The sequence below is a fragment of the Cebus imitator genome, unplaced genomic scaffold (assembly GCF_001604975.1).
Source record: "Cebus imitator isolate Cc_AM_T3 unplaced genomic scaffold, Cebus_imitator-1.0 Scaffold15, whole genome shotgun sequence".
NCBI lineage: Eukaryota > Metazoa > Chordata > Mammalia > Primates > Cebidae > Cebus > Cebus imitator.
Window position 1 is genome coordinate 4,366,395 of NW_016107330.1, and position 25,932 is coordinate 4,392,326.

General features: G+C 39.5%; 1 protein-coding gene across 1 annotated transcript in view; it reads left to right on the plus strand.

Annotated features, from left to right (window-relative positions):
* Positions 1-25,932, plus strand: part of PRDM2 (PR/SET domain 2) — a 122,790-nt gene that overhangs the window by 8,815 nt on the left and 88,043 nt on the right. Inside the window, 2 exon segments of the mRNA XM_037729863.1 lie at positions 20,767-20,884; positions 22,593-22,696. Of these exon segments, the coding sequence (XP_037585791.1) occupies positions 22,688-22,696 (9 nt within the window). The 5' untranslated portion in view covers positions 20,767-20,884; positions 22,593-22,687.

Sequence of the window (25,932 nt, forward strand, 5' to 3'; positions counted from 1 at the left end):
CAAGTGGGTACTACATGTTTTCATATTGGTACCTGAAGTTTACAGATTCTTTCTAATTGTGGAGTCTTTCTGAAGGAAAAAAAAAGTTCACAAATTGTAATTTAGGAATTATGCATGGTAGTTTTCTATGACAATGAATACCTTAACAGCGGTTTTTTTTTTTGAGATGGAGTCTTGATTCTTTGCCTAGGCTGTAGTGCAGTGGCATGATCTCTGCTCACCGCGACCTCCGCCTCCCAGGTTCAAGCAATTCTCTGCCTCAGCCTCCTGAGTAGCTGGGATTACAGGTGTGCACTATCATGCCCGGCTACTTTTTGTATTAGTAGAGATGGGGTTTCACCATGTTGTCCAGGATGGTCTTGAACTCCTGACCTCGTGATCCACCCGCCTTAGCCTCCCAAAGTGCTGGGATTACAGGCATGAGCTACCGCGCCTGGCAGCATTTTCAAATTAATGAAAATGGTTATTGAGAAGGTGGCATATTTCAGACAGTTTTATTATTTTTCTAGAAGCTTCAGGATTGCAAGAATCTTTTGGTCAGAGTAAGTTAGAGTCAGTGTTAGAAGACACTACAAATCTCTGCTAAAAGCTGAATCATCTCTGTATTTGTTACAGTATTTATTTGCCTTGAGATCTACTCTATGTGGTGATTAATTTAAACTTTTTTTATTTTTTATTTTGACTGTGAACTTTCTAAGACTCCTTTCTTAAAATGGCAACTTTTTTTCTTGTGTCTAGTCCATGTTTTCATTCTGGTCTTTTAAATTTGATAAAAGCATACTAACTCCCTTACTTATTTCTGTTTTACCCTTTATCCCTAAACTTCATGAGTCATAAAAGTTAAAGCTTCTTCTGATCCTTGATGTCACAATGTAGAATTTTTTGTAACTTAAAAGAATTACAAAATGGTATGAGTGACCTCTGTGTGACTATTGCAAAGTTAATTATTTTCCGGATACTCCCCCTTCCCTGTCAAAGAATTAAAGTGATTCTAAAGAAAATTGTAAAAAATAATATCAATGATTTAGAGGTGAATGTACAAATCAAATGTGTATTTTCCCAATTTTGTCCCTTCCCCCACAGACTTAAACTAATGTTAAAGAATCTACTCCTTCTCCTACTTTACCTTTCCTATAGATTTGTAGATTTTTACAAGTCTGTAAGGGACAAATATGAAGACAGCTTAAGTGTTATATGTATTACCTTAATGCTAGTTTGTGTCTTTCTTTAGATAAATCTGCTTTATTTCAGAGGATTGGTAGTAGAGAGTGCTGGGGCTGCAGGGCTGGTATGACCCAGAGAAAGGGCTGTCCCACATGTCTCTAGATTTTCTGGTCTCTGGACTTCCGTGTCAGAAGACAGCAGCTTAACAGTTTTTGAGGTTGTTGACACTTAATGGGACTAGTATCTTAATAATGACCCAAATTATTTGATTGTTGTTATATTGATACTGATCATTTATCATGAAATCATCTTTGGGCTATTAATAAATATTTGTAAGACTGATTTGTTTAGAACTTGAAAGCAATATCTTGAAAGGTTAAGTGCATATACTCATTAAAATCTTGATATGTAGAATACAGATCAAGCTCTTATTTTCAAAGAGTGTATGCTCTGAAGTTGGTGATAAAAATCCACGTGCTATAAATTTGTATATCTATTAATATGCTTTATCTGTTCCTTCTAGGACTGATAAATATTAAGGTGGGCTAAAAGGCATATGTTAGACTTATTGAAGGGGTGCTGTAGAAATATTCAAGAAGGTTTGATCTGGCATGGAAATCGAGAAGAGAAACTAAGGCATAAGCCAGGGTCAGAGAAGTAAGTCCTAGGGATTTAAAGATTTTCAGTATCTGCCATTAGAAAAGCAGAGGCACTTAAATGTTTAGTGCTTTAAAAAAGAGTGGTAGAATTGTTAAGGTTTCAGTGATATGCATGGAAAGATTTCTCTCTGCCTCTGCACTGCTGGATTGATCATTCAGTTTCTCAAATCTGATTACACCTTGGCCTGGAGATACCATGTATTAGTTAAATGGGTATGTAAAGACAGGACTGTGAAGTCGACACTGAATTTGAAAGTTACGTAGGATTGCCATGGCATTTCCATGGGGGTTTCGAGCAGTGCTAGAGGAATTTCAAGGAAGTTATTCCAAAATTTTTTACATGCTGTGCTTGCTTTAAAATACATTATTATCCTATTGCAGCTAGTCACGTTGTTACTACAGTTCAGAGGTTCTCGGTTGGCAGGGCATTTGGGAATGTATATAGGTATTTCCAGTTGTCGAAATGTTTGGAGGCACTGCCAGTGTTGATTGCTCACAGCGATGTTAAATGCCCATAAGGAAAGGGACAGTCTTGCTCAAGGAGGAATTAGCCAGTCCAAAATGCAGTGGTCCTCTGTTGAGAGACTCTGCCCAGGTCTTACTTACTTCTTTTCTTTTAACACCTCTTGTTTTTGGTATAGTTGAATAAAGAATTAAGTTTTTAAAATATCATTTCAGGACTCACTGTCAGATTTACAGTGTTTTTGATATTTTAGGTGTATAGCTTGACAGTGTTGTGAGTCCAGGAGAGAGAGAGGAAAAAATGAGGGTCTGGATTTTAGCAACTAGGATTTGGAAGTAAGAGGGAGGAGGCTCTGCCCACACAGATACATGGTGAACCTTTAAGGAGAAGATGTTAAGATCTTTCTTTTCTCTGGAAAGAAATAATAAGTGCATTTTCATTTGGACAGAGAGGAAAAAGGTAGTGTAGAAAGTCACAGAAGATTATTAATTATGTAATAATCTGAATTATATTCTAACCTTTTTTATTAAGAAAAAGGTGATAGCTTGGGAAACAAGGTGACACTCCATCTCTGCCCCCCACACAAAAAAATTAGCTGGGCATGGTGGCGAGAGCCTGTAGTCTTAGTTACTTAGGACGCTGAGGTGGGAGGATCACTTGAGCCCAGGAGTTCGAGGCTGCAGTGAGCTATGATTGTGCCACTGCATTCCAGCCCGGGTGACAGAGTACTACTCCATCTCTAGAAAAAACCAAAACAATAACAACAAAAAAACAAAACCTTTGAGATTCATTGAATTAATAAATCAAAGAATACAATGTTTGAAGTAGTTTTAGTTATTCATTATCAGATGTTAGGATATATCTCAGTTGTCTGAATGTGCCTATGAACTAGCAATGACAAGAGGTGAGGAAAAGAAAAGAAGTGTTAAATAAAGAGAGAAAACATAAAAAGCAGATGGTAAGAAGAAGGCAGCATCTCAGAAAACAGCAGGTCCATCCTCCCATGCCCTCAGGACAAAAACCTCAGCGCCATCCCTGACTTCTTTCTTTCATATCTAAGATCTAAACCTGCAGCACGTCTTGGGTGCTCTTTTAAAAAAATGTATCTGGGACCCACACATCTGTTCTACTGCCTGAGCCGCACCCCCATTGTCTCGTGGTTAGGCTGGACATCAGCCTCCAACATCGCCTCTTCACTTGCCCTTCACGGACTGTGCACCAGCCACACTAGCCGCACCAGCCGCAGCTCCCTCTCCGCTTTCCCAGGCTCACAGCTCTGTGAGGCTTCTCACTTTCGCTTCCACCGCCACCTCCATATAACGTTTCTCCCCATACTTTCCTGGCTCGAAGCTCTTCTCTTTCCTGGCTTTTGTGTAGACCCCTCCTCTGAGTCCTCTGACCACATTGTTGAATTTGCACACATAGAGGTAGAGACAGAGACCGTAATTCCGATCTCCCTCTCCCTAACTCTTTTTTTCTAAAGCACTTTCATTTTCTGGCACGCCACATATTTTACGTATGTATTTGCTGTGGCTGTCCACCCCAGAAGGGCAGGAATCTTCCTCCTTTCCACTGCTCAAGGGCAGTGCTTGACACACAGTGGGTGCTCATGGGGAGCCAGGAGTAAAAAATTGGTGAGATGTAGTTAAGATGCATTAGCAGAAACCAAAATTATGAGATCTTGACCAAATTATCTTAAGCTCTTGTTAATTGAGGATGCTGATGCTGTGCTTATTTTGGCGAAGGTGACCTGAGCAAGTTCACCAAAGGCAGCGCAGTGCCCTCTGCTCTTCGGGAGAAGCTTCATAAATGGTAGTGATGATGATACTGACAATTCTTGTGAGAGGGAAAAGGCAAACAAAGGGAAATAGGAAAGTGTTACTGCTCTTTCCAAACATCTTTTATTAAAATGTTTGTATTTTGCTGCAGATGTTTTTTGTTCTCTTCCTCAAAGAGAACTCCTCTGAGTCAGTGTTAATAAATCTACCCATAAAAGCTTAGTAAGAGGACAAGTGAAACCCCTGACATTCACCTGGGGAATAAGGTATCATGCAGGGCCACCACGTGGAACTGGATAGTAGTCAGATGTGCACATCAGCGGGACCACTAACCTCATCACTGTTTAATACCGAAATAGACATTTTTAACTTGACAACAATTGTAAGTCTCACAGAAGAGACTTGATTGTGTTCACTATGCGATGTTTACTAAGGCAGGACATGTAAATATAAATGAGAAAAATGCTCAGTATTAAAATGTAAAGGAATGGACTTCATGGGCTAACTTTTAGTTCTCTGGCTTTTTATTTTGAGTACCCATTTACCAAGAGTTTATATTGGTTTGGCTAGCAGTGAGCTCTCTAACAAGATGCAATGCCATGGAATTCATCATTTCGCCAATTATGAATAAAAGTAGTGGAGACGGCCAGCCTTAAATATAGTGCCTTTGGTGATTAAGGATGATCAGGTGAGTGGTTAAATAGATCAAGAAAAGGAAAGAAAAATCCAACAATCCTTATTAAAAAACAAGGGTAAAAAATGTCAAAACAGTAGGCAGGCAATAGGAAGAATGTCACTAAATTATGTATTCCTTGGGTTATTAACAGTTAGACCATAAAGTTACAATGTAAGCAGACGCTTGGGTCAGGGAAGGAAAGATGTTCTAAGCAAGTGCATAAAGAAATAGAATTGTACTTGATGGTGTGTGTATGTAAACATACGGGAAATGTTTAGAACTGTACACTGGAATTTCTACGTAAAGTCTCATGATTTAATATAATGTCTCTGAGGCATATGTTGCAGAAAGGACCATTTTCAGAGATTATTATTTAGAAACAAGTATATCATACGCATTTACAAGAAGTAATTTTGTCTTCTTATTTTGCTATACTATGAATACATTGAACACAGGTTTTTTTTTTTAAAGGGACAATGCAGCTGTTTCCAAACATATTTTATTAAAACGTTTGTATTTTACTGCCAGTTTTTTGTTCTTTTCCTCCGAGAGAACTCCTGGTGGCCAATGTTAGTAAATTAACCTTTCTAATTCAGGAGCTTGAACAACAATGATGTAATGGGCTCTAATGGTGTTTACATTCAACACAGTATTGGTGAAAGTAAAAGAAAGACACTTATACTGCATAATAAGGTACTCAATAATGCTTTGCATTTCTATTAACAAAGCTAATATATTTCTTCTTAGGAATGATACACTTCCAAAGCAAAGATTTGATGTCATCTTAACGAGCCTACTTTTGATTGTAGAGTACAGTGAAGCCCTAGTAGAGAGGACTAAGAAATTTATTTTACTGGAGATAATAAATCTGACAAGGGAACTCTCAGCATAGATAGAAGTTGATTCGGCATAGAGTTGCTTTACCAGTAGCCCTTTGAGCAAACTCTACAGTTCTGTATGTGGTTTTAAATCCCTGTACATTTGTAGGCAGGTACATATTACAATTGTCTGTTTTTCTTTTTAGGGTTCATGTAATCAAAGAAGTTTCTTTGTTGTGTGTATCTTTACAGAACACAACAGGAATTGAAAATGAATCAGGTGAGTTTAAAAATCAGAATTTATACAAATACGTGACCTAGATGTTAGACCAGCTCTTGATTTTTTACCAGATAGTAGCACACACATTCATTTCTCCTGGATTCTCATTTTTATTTCTTAAAACCATTAATTAGTTCATTGCGTTCATACTGTGCATTTGTTCGTGCAGTGAAATGTGCATTGTTTGGGCGTGGGTTGGCATTCTGTGGTTCTCTGAGTAGAGGACTCATTCTTAATGATTTTCATTAAGACTTTCTTTTTGACCTCTCTCTTGCCACACTCTAGTGTGAGTTTTTTTGTGTGTATTTGTTTTGAAGTTTATTAAGGTTTCATTTTTAGCATTTTTTTATTTTGTGATTATCCGCTGGTTGAAAAGAGAGGATTAAAAGTTATTTATAGAGACCGCAAATAATCAAAGAAGAACCTTTAAGCATTTTGTCCTTGAAAAACCTGTTCTCAGAATAAAAACAAGAGGGCAGATATTGAAACGTAAGATGTGTTTTTCTTTACAGGAGATGTGGGATTACCTGATGATTAAATTACTCTGCTATGGATATTTCCATAGCCTCAAGGGTGTTCTGATAAGTAGAACCAGTTATGTGAATCTAATAATATATTCTAGAGTAGGATTCTTATTTTCTGGTTTCAATATCATCTCACTTGTAGTTATAGAAATTCGTGGGTGTCAGAAATGTTCTTTTTAAAATCTTCATAAGCACTTATTTTTAAAATATGAAGGACAAAACCAAAAATATGAAGTATGTAAATTTTTCTTTAGTCCTTAGCTTAAAATTCTCAGACTTGAAAACATTTTGTATCTATCATCAACTGAAACTTTGGACACCTTTTTATCATTTACAGGTGATTCTAACTAGAGATCACAAGTCCAATTTAATTAGCGGGCCAAGTTTAATAAATTCAGCCCTGTGTTGCATTGAGAGATGTGAAATTTTTGGAATGGATTCTTTTGATTTCTTTTTCATTACTTTCTTTATCAGAAATGTTTATTTTAATGCAGAGGACATGTAACATAAAAATCCGAATCTGGCGAACACATGGGACACATGCTTTCTATTATTTTAAAACTTGCAGATTTATTGACATGCTTTTGAAGGCAAATTATTTTTGAAGTGGTGAGGTGGGGGAGGAAAAAGAATAGAGTGGATTTCCACAGTCATCATCCATCAGAGTTATACACATATATATTTCATAGGTTTTATTTACCTTCCTATTTTAAGATTGATTCTTAATGAGAACCTGGTCACCCAAAGGAGCTTGCTTTTCTACTGTCTAGGAACTGTTTTATCAGAGGAGCCTTGATTTGCGTTAGAATGGTTGTGAGTTCTTCCAAAGTGGAATCTAAATGTTGATACTGTTCTTGTTGCATCACTGTTCAGAAATCATTTATTTGATGTGCCTACACCTTTAACCTTAGGATTAATCATGCCTTAACTCTTGTACAGTATTAGGCTTATAATATTTCTAGTGTGTTAGACTTGACACTTCAAACTTTTGCTGTATATTTCAATTATATCAAACAAACGTCTGTTTAAAAAAGCCTGCATGCCATTCAAAAAGTTGTAGCAATAACCGCTTCTTTTTCTTGGCTCTTTTACAATTTCATTTTGCTTTCGACAAGTTTTAATATCAGACCTGCAGAAGACTGCCTTTGATGCCAGATGCCAAGTTATCAGTGGAAAAGTGTCCTCTTATGTTTCTAATGGTTAACACATTTCTGATTTGGGTGTAATTTAAATGGTCTGATAGTAATGAAACTTTTATTTGGATTATAAAAATTATCCTCTTTTTATGAGTAAAATTTTTAGCATCTTTTGTTATATTTTCATTATTAGAAGAATATTAGTTATATGCTGTTTGGACCTGATTGTTAGGGCATAAAATCTATAAGTATTTTTCAATAATTACCCCCATTATGTTTAAGGTTTCTGACGTATTTCAGGATAATTCATGGTTTTCCCTTCTCGTATTTTTTCTCTCATTTTCATCCAGTAAATATGAGCAGCGAATGCTTGAAAAACTGAAAAATAACTCTACACAACAAAATTCAGATATAAAAAAGTTTGAACTTGAAGAAGATTGGCTTATAAATAAAATCCTGATAGTTATTTTAGGATTAGGTTGTTCTCTCTGGGGACGGATCAGCATCGCTTTGACGGATTTTAGTTGCCAGTTCTGTTTCTTCTGATGGGTATGGTCTCTTAGACAGTAGCGTAGAATAATTTGTTTATATATGCCTGGCAGTTGAGCTTCAGGGACTGCAGGATCCTAGGTATGGGCATGCCATATGGTTTGTTATCAATTCCTTTAGAAGAAGCAATCGAGTCCACAGCCTGCCAGTATTTTAAGCACTGACTATTGAGGCAGCATTCTGAACTGTTGCACTCAGTTCTATCCGTGTGTTCCAAGTCGGTCCTAGTGTGATAGCTCCCTCTGAGCCCAGTCCTGGGGCTCCACAAAGCTCCCCGACCCACATATTCTTTGTCTTTCTTTCTCTTCCCTTCTGTTCTTCACTTAAAACTTACCCCTTTCTTAATATCTCTTATCCTCTCAATTAGAGCCAACTTGCTTTGCATGTGAGTCTTGGATCCTTCCACTTGAGCCCATGCCTGGGTGGCAGCAAGAGCAGTAGTCATTGTGCCTCCTCCCCTGGCTCTCCGTGCTCTCTTCTCTCTGTTCTCAGATCATAGGTCTCCTGCTTGCTTCATTTACATTCCACACCCGTCCTGATACTTAACTTTTGAGATGTTCTGCTGGTTTCCTTATTTTCCTAGACTTATCTAGGAATGGCTTTATCTCAGGAATAGGTCCGTTATCCCAGTTGTCCCTAATGTTCATTCATTCTTTCCCTCATTCATCGTGCACAGACTGTACCCCAGCATGCTATAGGTTCTGTAGTGAACTAGGTAGGCAGGGGCTCTGCCAGCAACATACTCCAAGAGGGAGACAGTTAAAAAGGAGGAAGACAAGCAAGGTAATTTCAGGTAGTGAAAAGTGCTTTGAAGATAATTCAGCAAGATTTTTTATAAAGGATGATGTGTGGTGGTGAAAGGAGGTCTTTGGATTACATGGTCAGAGAAGGCTACTCTGTGGAGGTGATTGCTAGTAGAACTGAGACTCAGGTAATAAACAGGAGCCAGACAGATACATGAAGATCTGGGGAAAGAAAATTCTAGGCAGAGTAAATACACAGTGGTACAAAGGCCCTGACGTGGAAATGAGGTTGTTTGTTCAAGGAACAGAGAGCAGGCCAGGTTCTGGAGCTTGGCCCTGTCACGGATTCTGGGATAAGAGGACATCGATATGAGAGGCAAGGTTTATAGGGCCTTTAGGGTTACTGGACAGTGACACAAGCTGATTGCCATTTTTAGGACGTCCTCCCCACTGTGGTATGGAGACTGGATCGTAAGGGAGCAAGAGTGTGGTGATACGTGTGTTCACTGTTGAGATTAACACCATGCTTCAGGACAGCCTCTTCAGTTGGACAACTTAATGGACCTGACAGCTTTTTGAAAGAGGGTACTTTGTTATATTTCAGAACTAATATGACTGCTGTTCTTTTTCAAAAATGGTGTATAAGTGTTTCTTGTTTTGTGTTTTCATCTGTTTATTGTTACAGCAGTCCTGCTCATTTCTTAACCAAATATAATTTCATGCTATTTCAGTAAACGAAAGCTTGTTTGATTTTTTTTTCCCATCATTTGTTCCAGTAGCTTAGTAGCTTAGATTCTTGTTTGCAAATCTATTACAAAGATGAGTTGTTCATAGAATTTTAGAGATTTTAAGCTCTAAAATTAGAGATTAAACTGATGATTCTGAACTGTTTTTTTGCTTGTAACAATTACTTTGGTGACTATTATTAGTCTGTTGTAGCAATAATATATATTTTAGTCTGAATATACTATGAAGTGTTCTTAATATTAAGGAAAATTGACTCTAATCTATTCCATCACATATTGCCGTCACTTTCCAGTTAGTTTTGATCAATCAATATTTAAGAAACTAGGTGCTTTAATTAAGTAGATTAAACTGATATAATAATTTCTGATAATTCGCTGGGCAAAGCATGTAAAAGGAGTTACTTATATAAATTTAAATGAAACACCAATAACACTTGCTTATTCTTATATATTTTTAAACATAAAAACATTAGTATATCTTGACCATGGAAAATGGTGCATGCAACTTTATGTAACAACAGCCAGTGCCAATGTTATGCCCTAGAGCAGAGTTACCTTGCTGATGGCAGTGACCATTTGTCTAAAGAGTGTGGAGAGAGGGGCTGGAGACGGAGAGTGGAGGAGGTTGGTTCTGTGGTTCACGTGCCTGGGGCAGAGCTGAGGAGGGTCAAAGAAGTGTGGGCTCAGCTCTGGGGTCGCTAGAGTGACCAGAGTAGACTTTGCCAGTGAGGTGGGGTACTTTTGTAGGGTTTTGAGTCGAGGACTGTTAGAATTGAGTTAAAGAATTCTTAATAAATACAAATAGTTAAGGTATTCTACAGGGCATAATCAGGACTTGGTTACTGGTTGAAAACAACAATAATAAATAATAATAACTTGCCATGTTTCCTATGTGTCAGACACTAGCCTAAGTGCTTTCTGTTCAGTCAATCATTTACTACTGACTGCAACCACATTGGGTACCATTACTATCCCTATTTAACAGGTAAGAAAGTGAACACAATCGAAAATATTATTTTCTATTGCGTTGGTATGTTTGTCCTTTGTTTTCTTGGTGCATTAAAGTTTCATTTTAACATTGATTTAAAGATGAGAATTTAGATTTATTGACCTGTTATTTGATTTTAAAAATCAATTTTGAGGTATAATCTGCATACAGTAAAAGGTAACTGTTTTAACTGAACAGTACAGGTTTCACAGCCGTGTCGCTCTTACCACTGTCGAGTCATAGGACGTGCCCATCACCCCAAGAAGTTATTTTCTGCTGCTCCTTAGTTGGTCTTTCCCTGCCCAAGGTCCATACTGATCGGCTTTCTGTTCCTACATGTTGGTTTTTCCCATTCTGGAGTTTCATAGCGGTGGAATCATGCAGTCTATGCCCTGTGGTGTTTGTCTTGTTTCGGTCTGCATACTGTTTGTGAGATTCAGCTGTATTGTTGCATGTATCTATAGTTCATTTCTTTTACAGGAGGAGTTTTATGGGAGACCATCTGACCATCTAGATATGTCTGTTCATCACCTTAATTCCCAAAGAGTCCGTGAACCCCTGGGATGGCTTTCTATCTTTCATCGTAGTTATCTCTGCCCGTGTTTTCTAATTCTAAAAATATACATGATATAAAAAGTTGAAACCACTTTCACTGTTTTATCATATTATTAATACAGAATTTTAAAAAATAGATAATTATAAATATGAATCTGATTTTTTCACTTTAAAAAAAATCTTCTAAGTAAGGTGGTTCCTGTCTGTTTTGACTTAAAGCTCAATTAATAAATGTGTAGTTTTGGAAATTAGCATGCTGAATGAATAATGGTGGCACTTAAAATCTTGTTTTGAATCATGTACTCCACTAGATAAATTAGCGATTTTTTATAAAATCTGGGACCTTGTCTTTCTGAATGAAAATATTATTTCTGAAATTTGAAAAAAAATTAACAACCTGAATAGCATTTCCCTAAGTCACTGGAAGGAGCTTGTGGCAAGAAGCCTTTCCTCTTACGTTAGGATCTTAACACTTCAGTAGAGAAGAAAGCTGTAGGACTGTTGAGCTCTGCTCCTCCTTTGATGTCCTCTGACTCACTCTCCTTGGTCAGCTCTGCTGTGCCATTCCAGCTATGTGACCTTGGGCAAGTCCTTGGCTTCCTTGTGTTTGCTTTCTTATCTGTTAAATAGGGAGAGACTTGGTGCCCACCCCATGTGGTTGCAGTCAGCAGTAAATGAGTTACTGGGCGGAAAGCCCTTAGGCTAGTCCCTGACATACAGGAAACAGTGTAAGTTATTATTTATTACTACTATTTTTCAGCCGGTAACCATGTCCTGATTCTGCCCGGTCAAATAGTTTAATCACTGTTACTGCTTGAATTCAGACCCAAACATCCCTTGTCTGGGCAATTACAGAAAGCTCCTGATTGATTCCTCGCCAATAGTTTTCCTCCCTATGGATGGTTCTCCACAGGCCTTACAGAAAGTATAGTTCACTATCTGGGAAATGAGAAAAGCTGGTGGTCGTTGCTAGTTGTTGGGAATGTCTTTGCGGAGGAACTGGGATTGGAACTTGACCTGGAAGGATGTGGAGGATATTGACCATTAGAAGAATTGAGGGCCAGGTGAAAGCCTAAAGTGAGAAAGGCCTAGAGTAGGAAGGGGACCTAACGTGGTGAGGGGAGGAGGGGCCAGAGGGTATGCCAGGAACCCAGATGCCTGTAGGGTCCAGGGACCACCTGGAAGAGTAAAATGGGTATTTTCCAGTGATTTCTTCCAATAGAATCTTTTTTTTTTTTTAAATCCATGGTAGACCAAACAAACCCCATCTGATGAAAGGCCATAGCCCACAGTTTGCTGCTTTGGATGAAGGTAGTTTGAGAAGTTGAAACAGTCTCACCAGTAACAGCCTCACTGGGAGGCAGTAGAAAGCTCCTTCTCCTGCCTACCAACCCCCTGTCCCCAGCCTTACCCATTCCCATTCTGTGTTAGAATCTTCTGGACAAGACAAGTAGCGGGGATGAGCCCTCAGGTGTCTTAATTTCTTTGCTTTCTTGAACCTTGGGAGTCTCTAAAGCTAGCAGATGAACTACTAGATTGTATTTAGAAAGTTTAAAAAGCATTTTGAATCAGATGCTTTCTAGATTGATTATTCAAGAAGACAAAAGGTTCAGAGAAGTTGCCTATAGAGTAGACTGGAAGCCAGAAAACCTCATCCCATCTCGTCACTCTCCTGCCCAGACCCTCTTGTGGCATCCCACCGCTTTGTGAATGCAGTCCAGCTCTTTGCCCTGCTTTGGGTTTACAGGTTCCAGTGGCGGCCGCCTCTGCTTTCTTCCCAGGTCTGCTCTGGTGCAGCTGTAGTGGCCTCTTTTTATTACTGAACATGCCAAGCCCCTTCTCTCCTCAGCATGTTTGCTTGGCCTGCTCAGTTCTTAATACATGACTCATTCTCATCTCTCAAGTCCAAGTCCCTGTGTGACATCTTCTCTGAGAGGCCTCCCCCTGACATCCTAACTAAAGCACTGACCTGTCCCCTCCTCATCTCTCACATCACTCTTGAGGTCACTGAGACGTTGAACACCCTCAGTGTGCCACATTAGCGTGGGGTGCAGGTGGGCAGGACCTGCCCCTTCTCTTGGTAGCTGCGTTCCCCAGGTAGCGGCGCTCCAGCACACGGAACCCTTGCTAATATGTGCAGGACGACTGGAGACTCCTGAGTAATTTCAGGCTGGAAGATGACAGTGCCAATGGGAACTGAAGAAAGGGATTGGACATGACAGGTTTTGAAGGATCAGCAGCAGTGTTTGGCTCTGTTGACCACCACACTTACTGGAGTCTTCCCTGGCTTTGGTGATGCCATGAGCTTGGTGCCTCTTTTGGCTTTGCATTGACTTCTAGGACTAGGACTCATTCGCTGCTCCTTTTCTTCCTTTCATTCTTTGATACGGGCATTCTGGGATTTTTGTTTTCAGCTATTCTCTCCTTCTCTGCTTTCCATTGAGGCCTGTCATCTACTTCCTGGACTCCATGGCCAGTTGCACAGCCATCTGTCTGTGCCCAGACCTCTGGGCGGTTGACTGCCAGGCATTTAGTGATCACTGCTCTGGTCAGAACCTGCCTGTCTAAGGCCCTAAACTTGCCTCTCTGGAGAGGTGATTAACCAAGCCAACCAGTGAGGGCTTTCACAATACACAGTGCACACTGTTGCAAGTTGTGGAGAGTGTTGTAACTGAGCCACAGGGGAAATCCTACTAGGTTAGGATAGTGGGGACTGGCTTCTAGGAGCCCAAAGGGTTCTCTGGGTAGAGCAGAGGCCTAGAATACAAATGCAAATTGGCCCCTTTTGGCAATCTTACCTTGCTGGGGTCTCAGCTTCGCTCCCCTGGGGTTTAAAGCCTTGGGAACTTTCTTTGACATTTTCGTCTGTTCCCTGCAGGAGCCCAAACAGGCATTGATAGTAAGTTGTGTTTAATACTCTGAAACCATTGCAACTCATCCCAGTTTATTCTGGCATATTTTGCTTTTTCTCCTTTAGAGATTAGTGAAACCCTTCAACTGAAAAAGACTCTTGTGCCTGTTTGGGGAGAGCAAATGTCACAACCATGTCTTGTCCCCAACTTCACATGCTTGACATTGCTCACTGTCTTTTCAAGTGTGCATAGATGTAGAAAGTTATAAAAATTCCTTCTCATGGCTTTTTTTTTTTTTTTTTTTTTTTTTTTTTTTTTTTTTTTTTTGACGGAGTCTCGCTCTGTCACCAGGCTGGAGTGCAGTGCCACAATCTTGGCTTACCGCAACCTCCGCCTCCTGGGTTCAAGTGATTCTCTTGCCTCAGCCTCATGAGTAGCTGGGACTACAGGCGTGGGCCACCACACCCAGCTAATTTTTGTATTTTTAGTAGAGATGGGGTTTCACCCTGTTGGCCAGGATGGTCTCTGTCTCCTGACCTTGTGATCCACCCACCTTGGCCTCCCAAAGTTTATGGCTTATTTTTAAGGGAAAATAGATAAAACAAAGAACGGAAGAAAATGATATCGCAGGGCATAGAGGGAGAAAAAGGAAGGAGGAGAAAGAGGGGAGAAGGCTTACAGTGTTAAAGCTTGTAGTTTTAATGTTAACAGTTGTACTGAGAAGGTAGGGGAGATGCCCAGGAAGGGGAGAACATAGGACATGAGTGTGTGGATTAAGCCTTCCATGGCTCCCTCCACTCTTGTAGATTTGGTCTCTAAGAATGGGTCCTGAGAGGGGATTTACGATGGAAGACTGGAGGCAGCAGCAGCTCAGGCTTTTTGTTGATGTGTGTCATATCTATGCATGTTTACCATATTGGAAATGATAACACATTATTTTGAAATAGTTATAGATCCACATGAAGTTATAAGAATAGTGTAGAGAGTCTTGTATAATCTTATTTATTTATTTTTGAGAAGGAGTCTTGCTCTATCCCTTGGGCAGTGATTTTCCTGCGTCAGCCTCCCGAATAGCTGGGATTACAGGCACGTGCTGCCATGACCAGCTAGATTTTGTTTTTTCAGTAGAGGCTATGATTCACCATGTTGGCCAGGCTGGTATCAAACTCCTGACTTCAGGATGAAGACTTCAAATGATCCACCCACCTCGGTCTCCCATGGTGCTGGGATTACAGACATGAGCCACTGCACCCGGCCTGAGTCCTGTGTGCTCTTTACCTATCCTTTTGTGGCAGTAACATCTTAAAAAGCTGTAGTATGGTATCAAAGCTCGGCAATTGATTTGGCATAATAATGCTAGTTGATTACAGGCCTTATTCATAAATCAGAAAAATGTAAAACATAAGATTAAGCAGTCACACATATTTCATAAGCCATCAGAATGATGACATTTTCACACTTGATAGTCTCTAGAAAACTCCACCCTACACACTTGAGAGGGAAAAAGGCAGACGACATCTTAGTGTCGTTATAGCAATAGCTCTGCTCTCGTTGGTCCCAGAAAGGGAATTCTCAGGTGTCCCTAGACTATGAAGTATGAGACCCCCTGGGTTGGTGGTTAGAACTGTTAGAATGTAGACTCTGGAGTCTGTCTGGATTTTATCTTGGCTCCACTACTTTAAAACTGTGTAGCTTGGGAAAGTTACTCAGCAAAGCTGCTCTGTGGCCTAGTGTTTGAGAATGCAGACCCTGAAGCCAGATTGTCTGGATTGAAATTACCTTTCTCTGCCACCTGCTGACTATGACCATGGGCAAGGTTTAGTTTCATCTGTAACATGGAGATCATAAAAGTACCTGTAGCAACTGGTAGTGTGCAGATTAAATGAAGTGATAAGTGCCTGGAATTGTGTCTGACATACCCAAACGCTTCATCTGTATTAGCCGTGATTATTGTTGTGAGGATTAAATGAGGTAATACATGTAAAGTGCTTAGCCCAGATCTTGGCCCAGAAGATGGAATAAATGTTATGCTCCCTAAGCTCCTCACCCCGTCCAGCATGGGAAGGTCATCCTGGGTCAGAGGAAAGGTATCAGGAAAGCAGTAGAAGCGTCCTTCAGAGGCTCCCTAGCAAGTCAAAACTCGTGAATAAAAATCTCTCTAAGGTTTCTTGTCTCAGGAAGCAGGAACAGAGAAGTTCTTCCTCTAGCCAGTGGGCTTCATGAGGAGGGGGTCCCTGGGGATCCCCACCACCCAGCGTGGTGCTAGCCCTGAGCAGACACTTAGGGAGTAATTGTTAATGACTGATGGATGGGCTGAATGAAGGAGAGAGGCTTTGGTGATTCCCTGGGGGAAGAGAAGCAAGTAGTGACTTTCTTTGAGTTTGAGGTAGGAAGTTGGAGACATTGGATTGAGATCAAGTAATAGTTAACTACAGTTAAATTAAATTTAATACATACTGTTCCAGATCTGTTCATTGATGGATGTTTAAAGACTCTACTTCATTAAGCAGTCAAATAATGAGTCCTCATTGAGGTCTAACTAATAGGAAAGCAGAGAAGTCCTTTAGCTTCTTTCATATCACAGTGACCATTGTTTAAAACCCCTAAGATAGGAACATGCTTCTATTCCGGGGCAGCAAGGACAGGGCGTGCTAGGAGACGCCAGCAGCTGGGGTGCCTTGCAGAGCTCGCGTTCTGCTCTCTGCTCTCTACTCCGCTCATTCCAGGTAGACGAGCTAATGGCAATGAGTATTTCTCAGAGGCCTTACCCCTGCCTGCCCCTCCTGGCTCAGTTCTAGCTGCTTCTCTCATCGTCTCTGCTCTGGACACATGGGTCTTTTTGCCTGCATACTGCATTTTCTCTTAAGTTGAGATTTTGTCCTGGCTGTTTTCTTTTCCTGGCATGTTTCCCCGATATTGTCACAGATTCCATTTCTACTTCTAGAGAGGCCTCAGCATTCTGTCTGAAAAGGCATCTCCATCCCTACTCTATGACTGTGTTCCCTTCTTTTTTTCATTCGCCATTGATCAGAAGGCATGTACCCCATTTTTTATGCTTGAGTTTTCTACAGGGCATCAGGCATTGTATGTATGTGTTGGATTTTGTCTGTGTTTCTCACCAGAGTGATGCATTATTGAGGCAAATGTGCTGCCTAGAACATTGCCTGGCCCATAGCAGGGATTCGGAAATATTTAAATAAATTAATTGAGTAGGTGGTGCAGTTTATGTTAGACAAGATCAATCTGGGAAATAATTCCGGGATCATATTGTGATTCTTTAGTGTAAGAACCAAGATGAACCTGTTTAGAGTGTGATATTACATCTAATCCTATCGGGATATGTACCAAGAAGAGATAGCAGCTTATGAGTATGTGGAGGAGATAATTTTTTGAAAACATTCCTTTGTTCCAAAGGTTTACTTGTCCATTGATTGCTTGGAATTAATGGCATAGCAAATTTTTTTTTTTTTTTTTTTTTTTTTGGAGACAGAGTCTCACGCTGTCACCAGGCGCCAGGCTGGAGTGGCAGTGGCGAGACCACGGCTCACGGCAACCTCCGCCTCCTGGATTCAAGCAATTCTCCTGCCTCAGCCTCCCAAGTAGCTGGGACTACAGGTGCGCACCACCACACCCAGCTAATTTTTTTGTATTTTTAGTAAGACGGGGTTTCACCATGTTGGCCAGGATAGTCTCGATCTCTTGACCTCGTGATCCACCTGCCTCGGCCTCCCAAAATGCTGGGAGCACATTTTCTAAAAAAGGATTCTTATATTGGCCCAGAAGAATATCTACCTCAAATTCAAGAAATTCAGATGCATTTGGAGAAAATACTTTCTGATAGATGACCCTGCTTTTTTATTTATTTCTATCCCTCCCACCCCTTTTTTTTAAGGGACAAGATTTGGATTTTCTAAACCAAAAAACAGATAAAGTTCATTCTTAATAATAAAAAAAAAAAAAAAAAAAAAAAAAAAAAGCTTTAAGTTAGCTTACAAAGAGCCATGTACTCATTCAAGTATTTAAGTGACAACAAACATTTGAAATCTCCTGCTAAGCACTGGGAACACAACGTTGAATAAGATAGACACCATCTGTCTTCACTGCAGTCTCACAGAGGAGGCACACAGTAAACACAGAGCTATACAAATAAGCATTTGCAATTGTGGTAAGAGTTATGAAGGAGAACTAAGGAAGAAAAGAGGGTGGTTCTATTTAGGCAGTCCAGCCCATGAGTCTACCTTCTACTTCTCACACCACTGACTTTCTAGAAATGTTCCAGGCAGTTTGCAGCCGTAGCCATTGCCATGTTGAGTCCAGCGGGGTTGTGGAGAAGGGAGGGAGAGCCCTGGGTCTGCCCAGCATCTGGGTTGGGCTGCTGTGAATTGATTTGCTCCTGTTGTAGCTGGGTCCCTTTGTAATGTGAAGGATACAAAAGTAACAGAAAAAACTTTCTTCTACTGGGTGCATGAGCCCAAAACAAAAACTAATGGGTCTAAATTATTAAAAGAGTAATTTAAAAGAAAAAAAAGATAAAAAATAATGAGTTGACTTAAAACGAATAAACAAATGGATAGCATTTTTTCTTATTTCTTTTTCCCATGGCATCTCTGCTGAGGTCCTCTCTGTTCTCGGGTGCTTCCGAAATTTTAATACATGTGGTCTCCAACTTGTACTCAAGTTACACATTTCCTATGGGAATGACCATTCCTGCCTTAGATGCCATCTCCTACTGACATTTCCATGGAAATATGGAAGTTTTAGGGCAGAGGTCCTTAGATGGTATTCCAGCAGAATCTTAAGTGAAAACTCCGTGATGTTAGTATTGACTAGGCACTCGAATCATAGGTAAGGGGTCAGATCCAGGCTTTGAGCCATTTAAGCAATATCTCTAAGCTCTAATTTCCTGCTCTGTGTGGCAAGGAGGAGACACCAATAGTATCTAACTAAGGAAGAAAAGAGCCCTTTTGGGCTATTTGGAGTAAATTCTACCCAGCCTGTAAGACAGCACAGTGCCTTGAGCAAGGAAGTTCTCGGTAAATATGAAGTTGTCATTAGTATCACTGTAAAAGTGCCTGGAAGTACCAGTTTAGGTTAGCAGATGAGGTGACTCTAACTGTGCTCCTGGGGAGGATAAATGGTGCTGAGTCTTTACCTAGGGCCCCACCTGAGACGGAGGAAGAAAACCCCATTTGCTTTACTAAATGGCCAGTGCTGATAGGAAGCCTCACTTTGGCAAATATTTGTTAATGTCACTTACTTATCCGTGATTTGAAATCATTATTGTATAGCTTAGGATGCCAACTACCCGTGTAATACCTTTTCCCTCTTTGGAAATAAATTGTTCATATTTCCAAAAATCCAGCTTATAGATTAAAAATTTAAAAATGGGGGCACTATATTTAGAAGTGAAAAATGCCTATGCTTAATTTATTCGCACTTTAGCTAATTAAAGGTACCGTAAGACCATTTTCTAGGGCTAAATGACTATCTTATGTTTTGGAAAATGTTTCAGGGATTTTGTTGGGACAAAGGTGTAAATCAAGCAGGAACAAAGCATTTGTGTGTCTGAAACATAGGCTCAGTTGGCTCAGCTCTGCATGAGAGACGAACCTGTCTTTAGATGCCCTCTCTTGGGCTCTCCAACTTGAAGCAGGCCAGAGAATAGATTACCATGTTTATAATGACTGTAAGATTTATTTCTCTTGAAGTAGACTGCTGATATTTAATAAACTAAAAATTGAAATGCTGAGAGTATGCCAGTTTGGATGATATTCTTTTCTTGGTACATATATTCTTGAGACTACAAGAGCTTCGTTGTTGTGGGAACAATTAGTCTTTTTTTTGTTTGGGGTTGACTTTTGCCTATGTTGGTTCCTTTAAAAGTCCTGGAGAAATGTTTCCTTGTGCAGTGAAATGAAACACACTCAGACTACAAAACCCATCATTCTTAGCAGTATCATGATATGCACATCAGTTAGACTTGATAAGCGCATCAGCTCTGTAGGATATATGATGTACCAGTTACTAGACCCTTGGCGTTCCTTTGATTTGAAAGTTATTTAAAAAATAACAGTCATATTCTACCAGTTGGCTTAAATCTCTCCCTTCCTTACATACTTATCTAGTAGTAATCTTTTCTTAAGATTATGATGAATTCCAGCCTAAACTTTGATAAGTAATTTTATAAAATTATCTATTTGTTAGCAACTCTGTGATATCCTGGTGACTTTGCTGTTTAGTGACTTGGTAAACAGTGGTGGTAAATTACTGTTTCCTGGAAAGGTGACACTTACAATGAGGGACCACAATAAGTTGTCGTGTTCTGGGGTGGAATGTTCAAGCTCCATCCAGTTAGGGGTTGTTGCTGGAGGGCGGCATGAATGGGGAGGGTTGCAGGGCCCCAGTAGCCTTTGTGGTGTATGCTGAAAGCATTCATTGAAGTGGCCAGTGTTGGTTTTCATTTTTTAAATGTGTTAAGGTACTGATGGTAGCCTTTGATTTAAAAGTAAGCTTATGCTATATTTTGCTGCCAGATTCTGTTTGAGTTTAAAGCAGTATGGTGCCGGAGATGATTATATTTTGGAAATGGCCACAGGTGGCTGGAACAAAATAGAGTAACACAGACATGCTTGAAGGTTGCAGGGGTTTCCTTTGGACACTTGCAAACAAGCATGAAAGCAGCTCCTCAAACGCTTGACATATCGTTTTGGTCTGGCTTGCCAACTTCAGGTTTCGGTTACATTTTTGCATATTTGCTTATTGAACCAGAAAAAAAAAACCCCACAATTTGGGTTTTCTTTCTTTTGCTGTGATCCTTCTATTTCTTGACTTGCAGAACACTACGGAGCCTGCGGTGGCCACTGAGACCCTGGCTGAGGTACCCGAACATGTGCTGCGAGGACTTCCGGAGGAAGTGAGGCTTTTCCCATCTGCTGTTGACAAGACCCGGATTGGTGAGTGCTTCTCCTGTCACGGAACAAGTCAGGCAGTAAAGAGCAGGTGGCAGTGAGGCTTCCTGCAAGGGCATGTCAGGTAGGGAGCACACCATAAAAGCAGCGGATTTACCCTTGACTTAGAAGATTATATGGTGTTGATGCATTTTCCAGTCAAGAATCCAGTTTGGACACGGATTGTAAAAATAAAACCAGAAACACACACACACACACACACATACACACACACACACACACGCCACACGCCCCATCCTTCGTGACTCGCCCAAGTGTCCTCCTCTTCTGAGTCTTCCTGCTGGGCCTTGCCCCACAGAACGTGTTGTTCCCGTCTCTCTGATTTCACTGTGACTGGAGTATGATTGTGCCACTATATTCACTTCATTATTTTGTAATTGTTTTTATACCACCCGTCCCTGTCATTGCTTGTGGGTGCCTTTATTTCTTATTTATCTTTGTGCCTCCAGTTCCAAATACTTTGTGGACTCTCAGTAGATACTTGAATGAATGACGTGCTGTGAGTGTATCTAAATTCTGGCTGGGATTTCTTGAATGCAAACCAAGCTTGTGTGTGTTTGGTTTTTTTGTGGCCTAACCTTTAGACAGAAAACTAAGGAAGTAAATTGTAAAACTTTTGTCAAAATACAGTCTTAGAATATATCATATTTATATCCCTATTTCTTTTTTTAAGATACACTTCTGATACTCCAATTTATATATACATATGTGTGAAAAAATTTTAATACATGCTTTAAAAAATTCTCTTTGGAAACTTATTTATTGAGCAGTTTGAGTATATTGTTCAAATTAAAGTGGTTGATTTTGTAGCTCAACTAATTGATTGTTAGAGGTGTTGTCAAATGCAGTTAATAGCAGACTTACAGAAAAGTGGAATTTGTACATTCTAGCAGGATAGGACTGGCCCAGCCTTTACCTGCCATTCTGTACCTGAGGAAACTGAAGCCAAAAGATGAGGGAAGCGATCTAAAAGGATGCTGTGTGCCAGTTCCCTGGACTCCTGGGCCAGACTCCTGCCATTTCACAGACCGCTTGCTCATTATATCGCTTTCTGTTATGGTCAGTGCATAGAAAATAGAAACAACCCTAAGAATACTGTCGATGAACAGCTATTTTGGCTGCTGGAAACTCTGAAAAGTGAGCCATTCCAGTAGCTAAGTTTTCAGGAAGTTTAGTTAGGCAAGAAAGGGTTTTCCACTTTAAGCAAATGAACTTCAAAAGTATTTATTCATAAAACTCTATTTCTAACCCTTTATAAGAACAAGTCATGTTCATTAGAGACAATTTGAACTTTATAGACAAGCAGACAGAGGAGTTTAAAAATCAGTTGTAGCTTCACTCCATTCCAATATTTTTTTCTCTTCAGTTGTTGTGATTGTGTTAGTCAAGTATTTGTGATCCTACTGTATGGGTAGTGTTACATGTAAAACATTTTAATAGTCTAGAAAACATTCTTTTCTAATTATAAAACAATCTAAGCTCTTTATAGAACAGAAGAGCATAAAGAAGAAAAATAAAAATCCCGTCTGAGCACTCGACTTAATGTGATTTAACTTGATCTCAGGCTATTTAACATTAGCTTGATTTAGGCAGTTTAGCCTTTTAACTATTTTGTGAAACTTAATTGATTTTAATGGTTTCAATCTTTAAAATAACCATGATACAGTATAAAAATACTGATTTTATTTTCTAGGTGTCTGGGCCACTAAACCAATTTTAAAAGGCAAAAAGTTTGGGCCATTTGTTGGTGATAAGAAGAAAAGATCTCAGGTTAAGAATAATGTATACATGTGGGAGGTAAGAAGTAATGCTGATTCTTTATTTATCAGAGTTTTATGAAATAATTATTCTGTTCTCTCAGGATTTGATATTTTGAAATTAAAACAATCATTTTATGTATTCTTTAAAATCAAGAATATTTTTATTAAAGAGAAAATGTGTTTCCCTGGATACAGACTGCTATTTATATATGCTTTTGTATTTTGAAACTGCTTGGCTGTCCTCAACAATAAATGTCAAATCCATGTGTTATATTGCCTCGTCCAGGGTGTTATTGCTTTGCAACTAAGACCTTGACTTCCTGTTTGATGGTTTGTCACTGTACAGGCTTCCAGATAAACCCCAGAAAAGACACTCTAGGGTGGCTGCAAAGAAGGCACTGTTAGGTTCTTCTCTATATTTTAGAAAGTAATTTCTGTGTTGCTAGGATATTCAGAGTTGGATATATTTAGCATATGGCACATATATAGAGCTTGCAGTTTTTCAGAAGCTTTTTGTCTATGAATTTCATGTTCCCCCAGCAGTCCTGGAAGACAGCAGGGCATCTGCACATTCCTTTGAGAGGAGAAGCAGTCAGGAGACAGAGCAGAGCTCTCCTCCGTGGGGCCTCCGCTCGGGAAGCCTGTAGATGCAGAACTAAATTGCACGTCTCCTGCCTCACAGGGAGGCAGTTAAGGTTTTCATTGCATTGCCTGAGTTCAGATCCTACCTCCAGCTTCGTGACTTTGAGTAGGGTACATAACCTCTAGGCTAGAAAACTCTCAGTTTAAAAAAGAGAGATTAAAAAGTATCTCCTAGGATAGTTGTGAAGATAAAATTTGTCGTTGTTGCCTTTGTTTTTCCCTGGGGTATTGCATAGGAATTCAGCATTTACGATGAATTTAGTTCAGGTCAGTGCCCTCTGGAAGCTCCCTGAGTTCTTCAAGGAGCTCCATGGTGTGACTCCTTTTCAAAACAAGCTAAAGTTTTGGATGGTGAGGAAAAGCATTCCTATCAGACTGCCTGAAATTGAATCACATCTGTTTTTCACACATTAACATATAAAAGCCTAAAAATAAAAAATATGGCTAGGAAATGTGTGGACACTTTTCATCAAGAAACTCTGTGGCATTTGTATGGTTGAAGTATGCTGCTGTTTCTCTTAATGCTGTAAGCTGTGCCCTAACTTGAAAAATCTGGAAGGTTTATCCCAATGATTTTGAGTTCTTTGTTTCTTACGAATTTGTTATAATGTATCTTGCAACAATTAAAATGGGAGTGTCTTAGGAAATGAGAACTTACTAGAAGACTTACTGCATTCTGTTATTTCACTATTTTCGAGGTGTAAGAGTTCTGTATTTGTAGAAAAACAGGCCGGCCAAAAAATATCAATCACTAAAGATAATGCCTGCATGGTTAAAAATGTCTTGTCCACAAAATTATGCTCCCTAATAAACTACATTCTTAATTTTAGATGTTTCCCAAGGGAAACTAGCAAATTTGCTCACTGGGTTTAGTACCACGTTTAGTGAGAAGAATGTCAGGGAACCAGAAAATGCTTACTCTAGTGCTATGTGTATAACGCTAATCTTGAACAGTGCCATCAGTATTAAACCGAAGTTAGTAGTGCTTATTTTATCCCACGTAACAACTTGATGTGTTGGGCGTACTGCATAAATTAGTAATAGTGCTTTTTGTAAATTAAGCTTCATTTGCATTGAGATTCAGACATAGTATGACTTGATCATTGTTGAAAATTTGGAACCATGACTTATTAGGAACTTAATTTCTTCTGTAAACTTATTAATATCCCATTGTTAATATAAGATACTTCTTATATACTATACTACTAGAGTTTGTAAATCTTTGATAAGAATCCTAGTTCTTATCAAGGGTGGCTTTTGTCTTCCTGCAATTAAAAATATCTCATTCAGGTAGTTCTGACTAAAAGGTATACATTTGATACAGAAACCTGTAAGCCTTTTGCTCTGTTAGAATAAAAGTCAATAGATATGACATACATGTGTCAGTATGTATACGGCAAAGGAAGTATAAATTGTAATGTACATATTTCTTATAAAGAAGAAAATGAAAACTAAGGTAAGACTTAGTAGTTTCCCATTGATTTATCCCAACTCTGCTCTTATTATCCTCAGACTTGCATCAGAATGCCTTGTAGTAGTGTAACAGAAACGGCTTATCATCAGAATCTCATCTTGGCGCTTGTCCTTCCATCAAAGCCCTTAAGACCAGCTTATCTTTTAGCAGCAGGTCTTAGACCCCAGCCAGAATTCCATTTTAAAGCTAATCTAAGACAAAGTGTTAAATTGCTCTCCTTGAGCCCGTGATTATCTAACCCAGTCTTAAGTCCTCTAAGCTTTCACTGAAAACGTTTTGTTAAATCAGAAATAACAGGAGAGAAACAGTAGCGTATCCTCAGTGTGAATGCACAAAATAGATTCTCACAAGAGGAGAGCGTTCTTCGATCAGTTTCTGACGGGGAGCTGCTAGCTAGCTGGTGCTCGGGACTTGGTGTTTCAGTTCTCTGGACTTTCCCCATCCGCGCCGAGTAATCTGCTGTGTTTTAAAACCACCTCTGATAAAAGCCTTTCAGATTGACTTTTATGGGACTCAAATTGCTTCTAATTAACAGAACTTTCGAATTGTTTGGATAAGAATTAATTTAGTAAGTTTTTATTTATTTATTTTTTACTACGCTTAGAATTTGGAGCAGTTTTAGGTTCATCACAAAATTGAGCAGAAAGTACAGATAGTTCCCATATACCTGCTGCCCCGACACATGCCCTCCCTTCCCCACTGTCAACATCCTGTGGCAGAGTGGGGCATAGCCCAGGAACCTGCATTCACACATCATTATTACCCAAAGTCCACGGTTTATATTAGCAGTCACTTTTGGTGTCATATGTTCTAATAAGCCTTTTACAATTTAAAATTAATATGTGCTCACTGCAACACAATAGAAACAATACAGAAAAATATATACAAGAATACAAAGATCATTGAAACTCCTACCATCCAGGTGCAACCACTGTATGAACATCTTCTTGAAAGTTCTTTTAACTCCCTGCTTCGCTACTTCTCTTTCTTCAGCCTCACACACACACTGGTACATGTACAACCCATATGTAGAAATGTATGCAATTGAGATCAAACAACACATGCAGTTTGTAATGCGATTTTTTCTTTCAGTATCTTGTGGACATATCTATGTCAACTACTTCTTTATGTTATTTTTCCTTTTTTTTTTTTTTTTT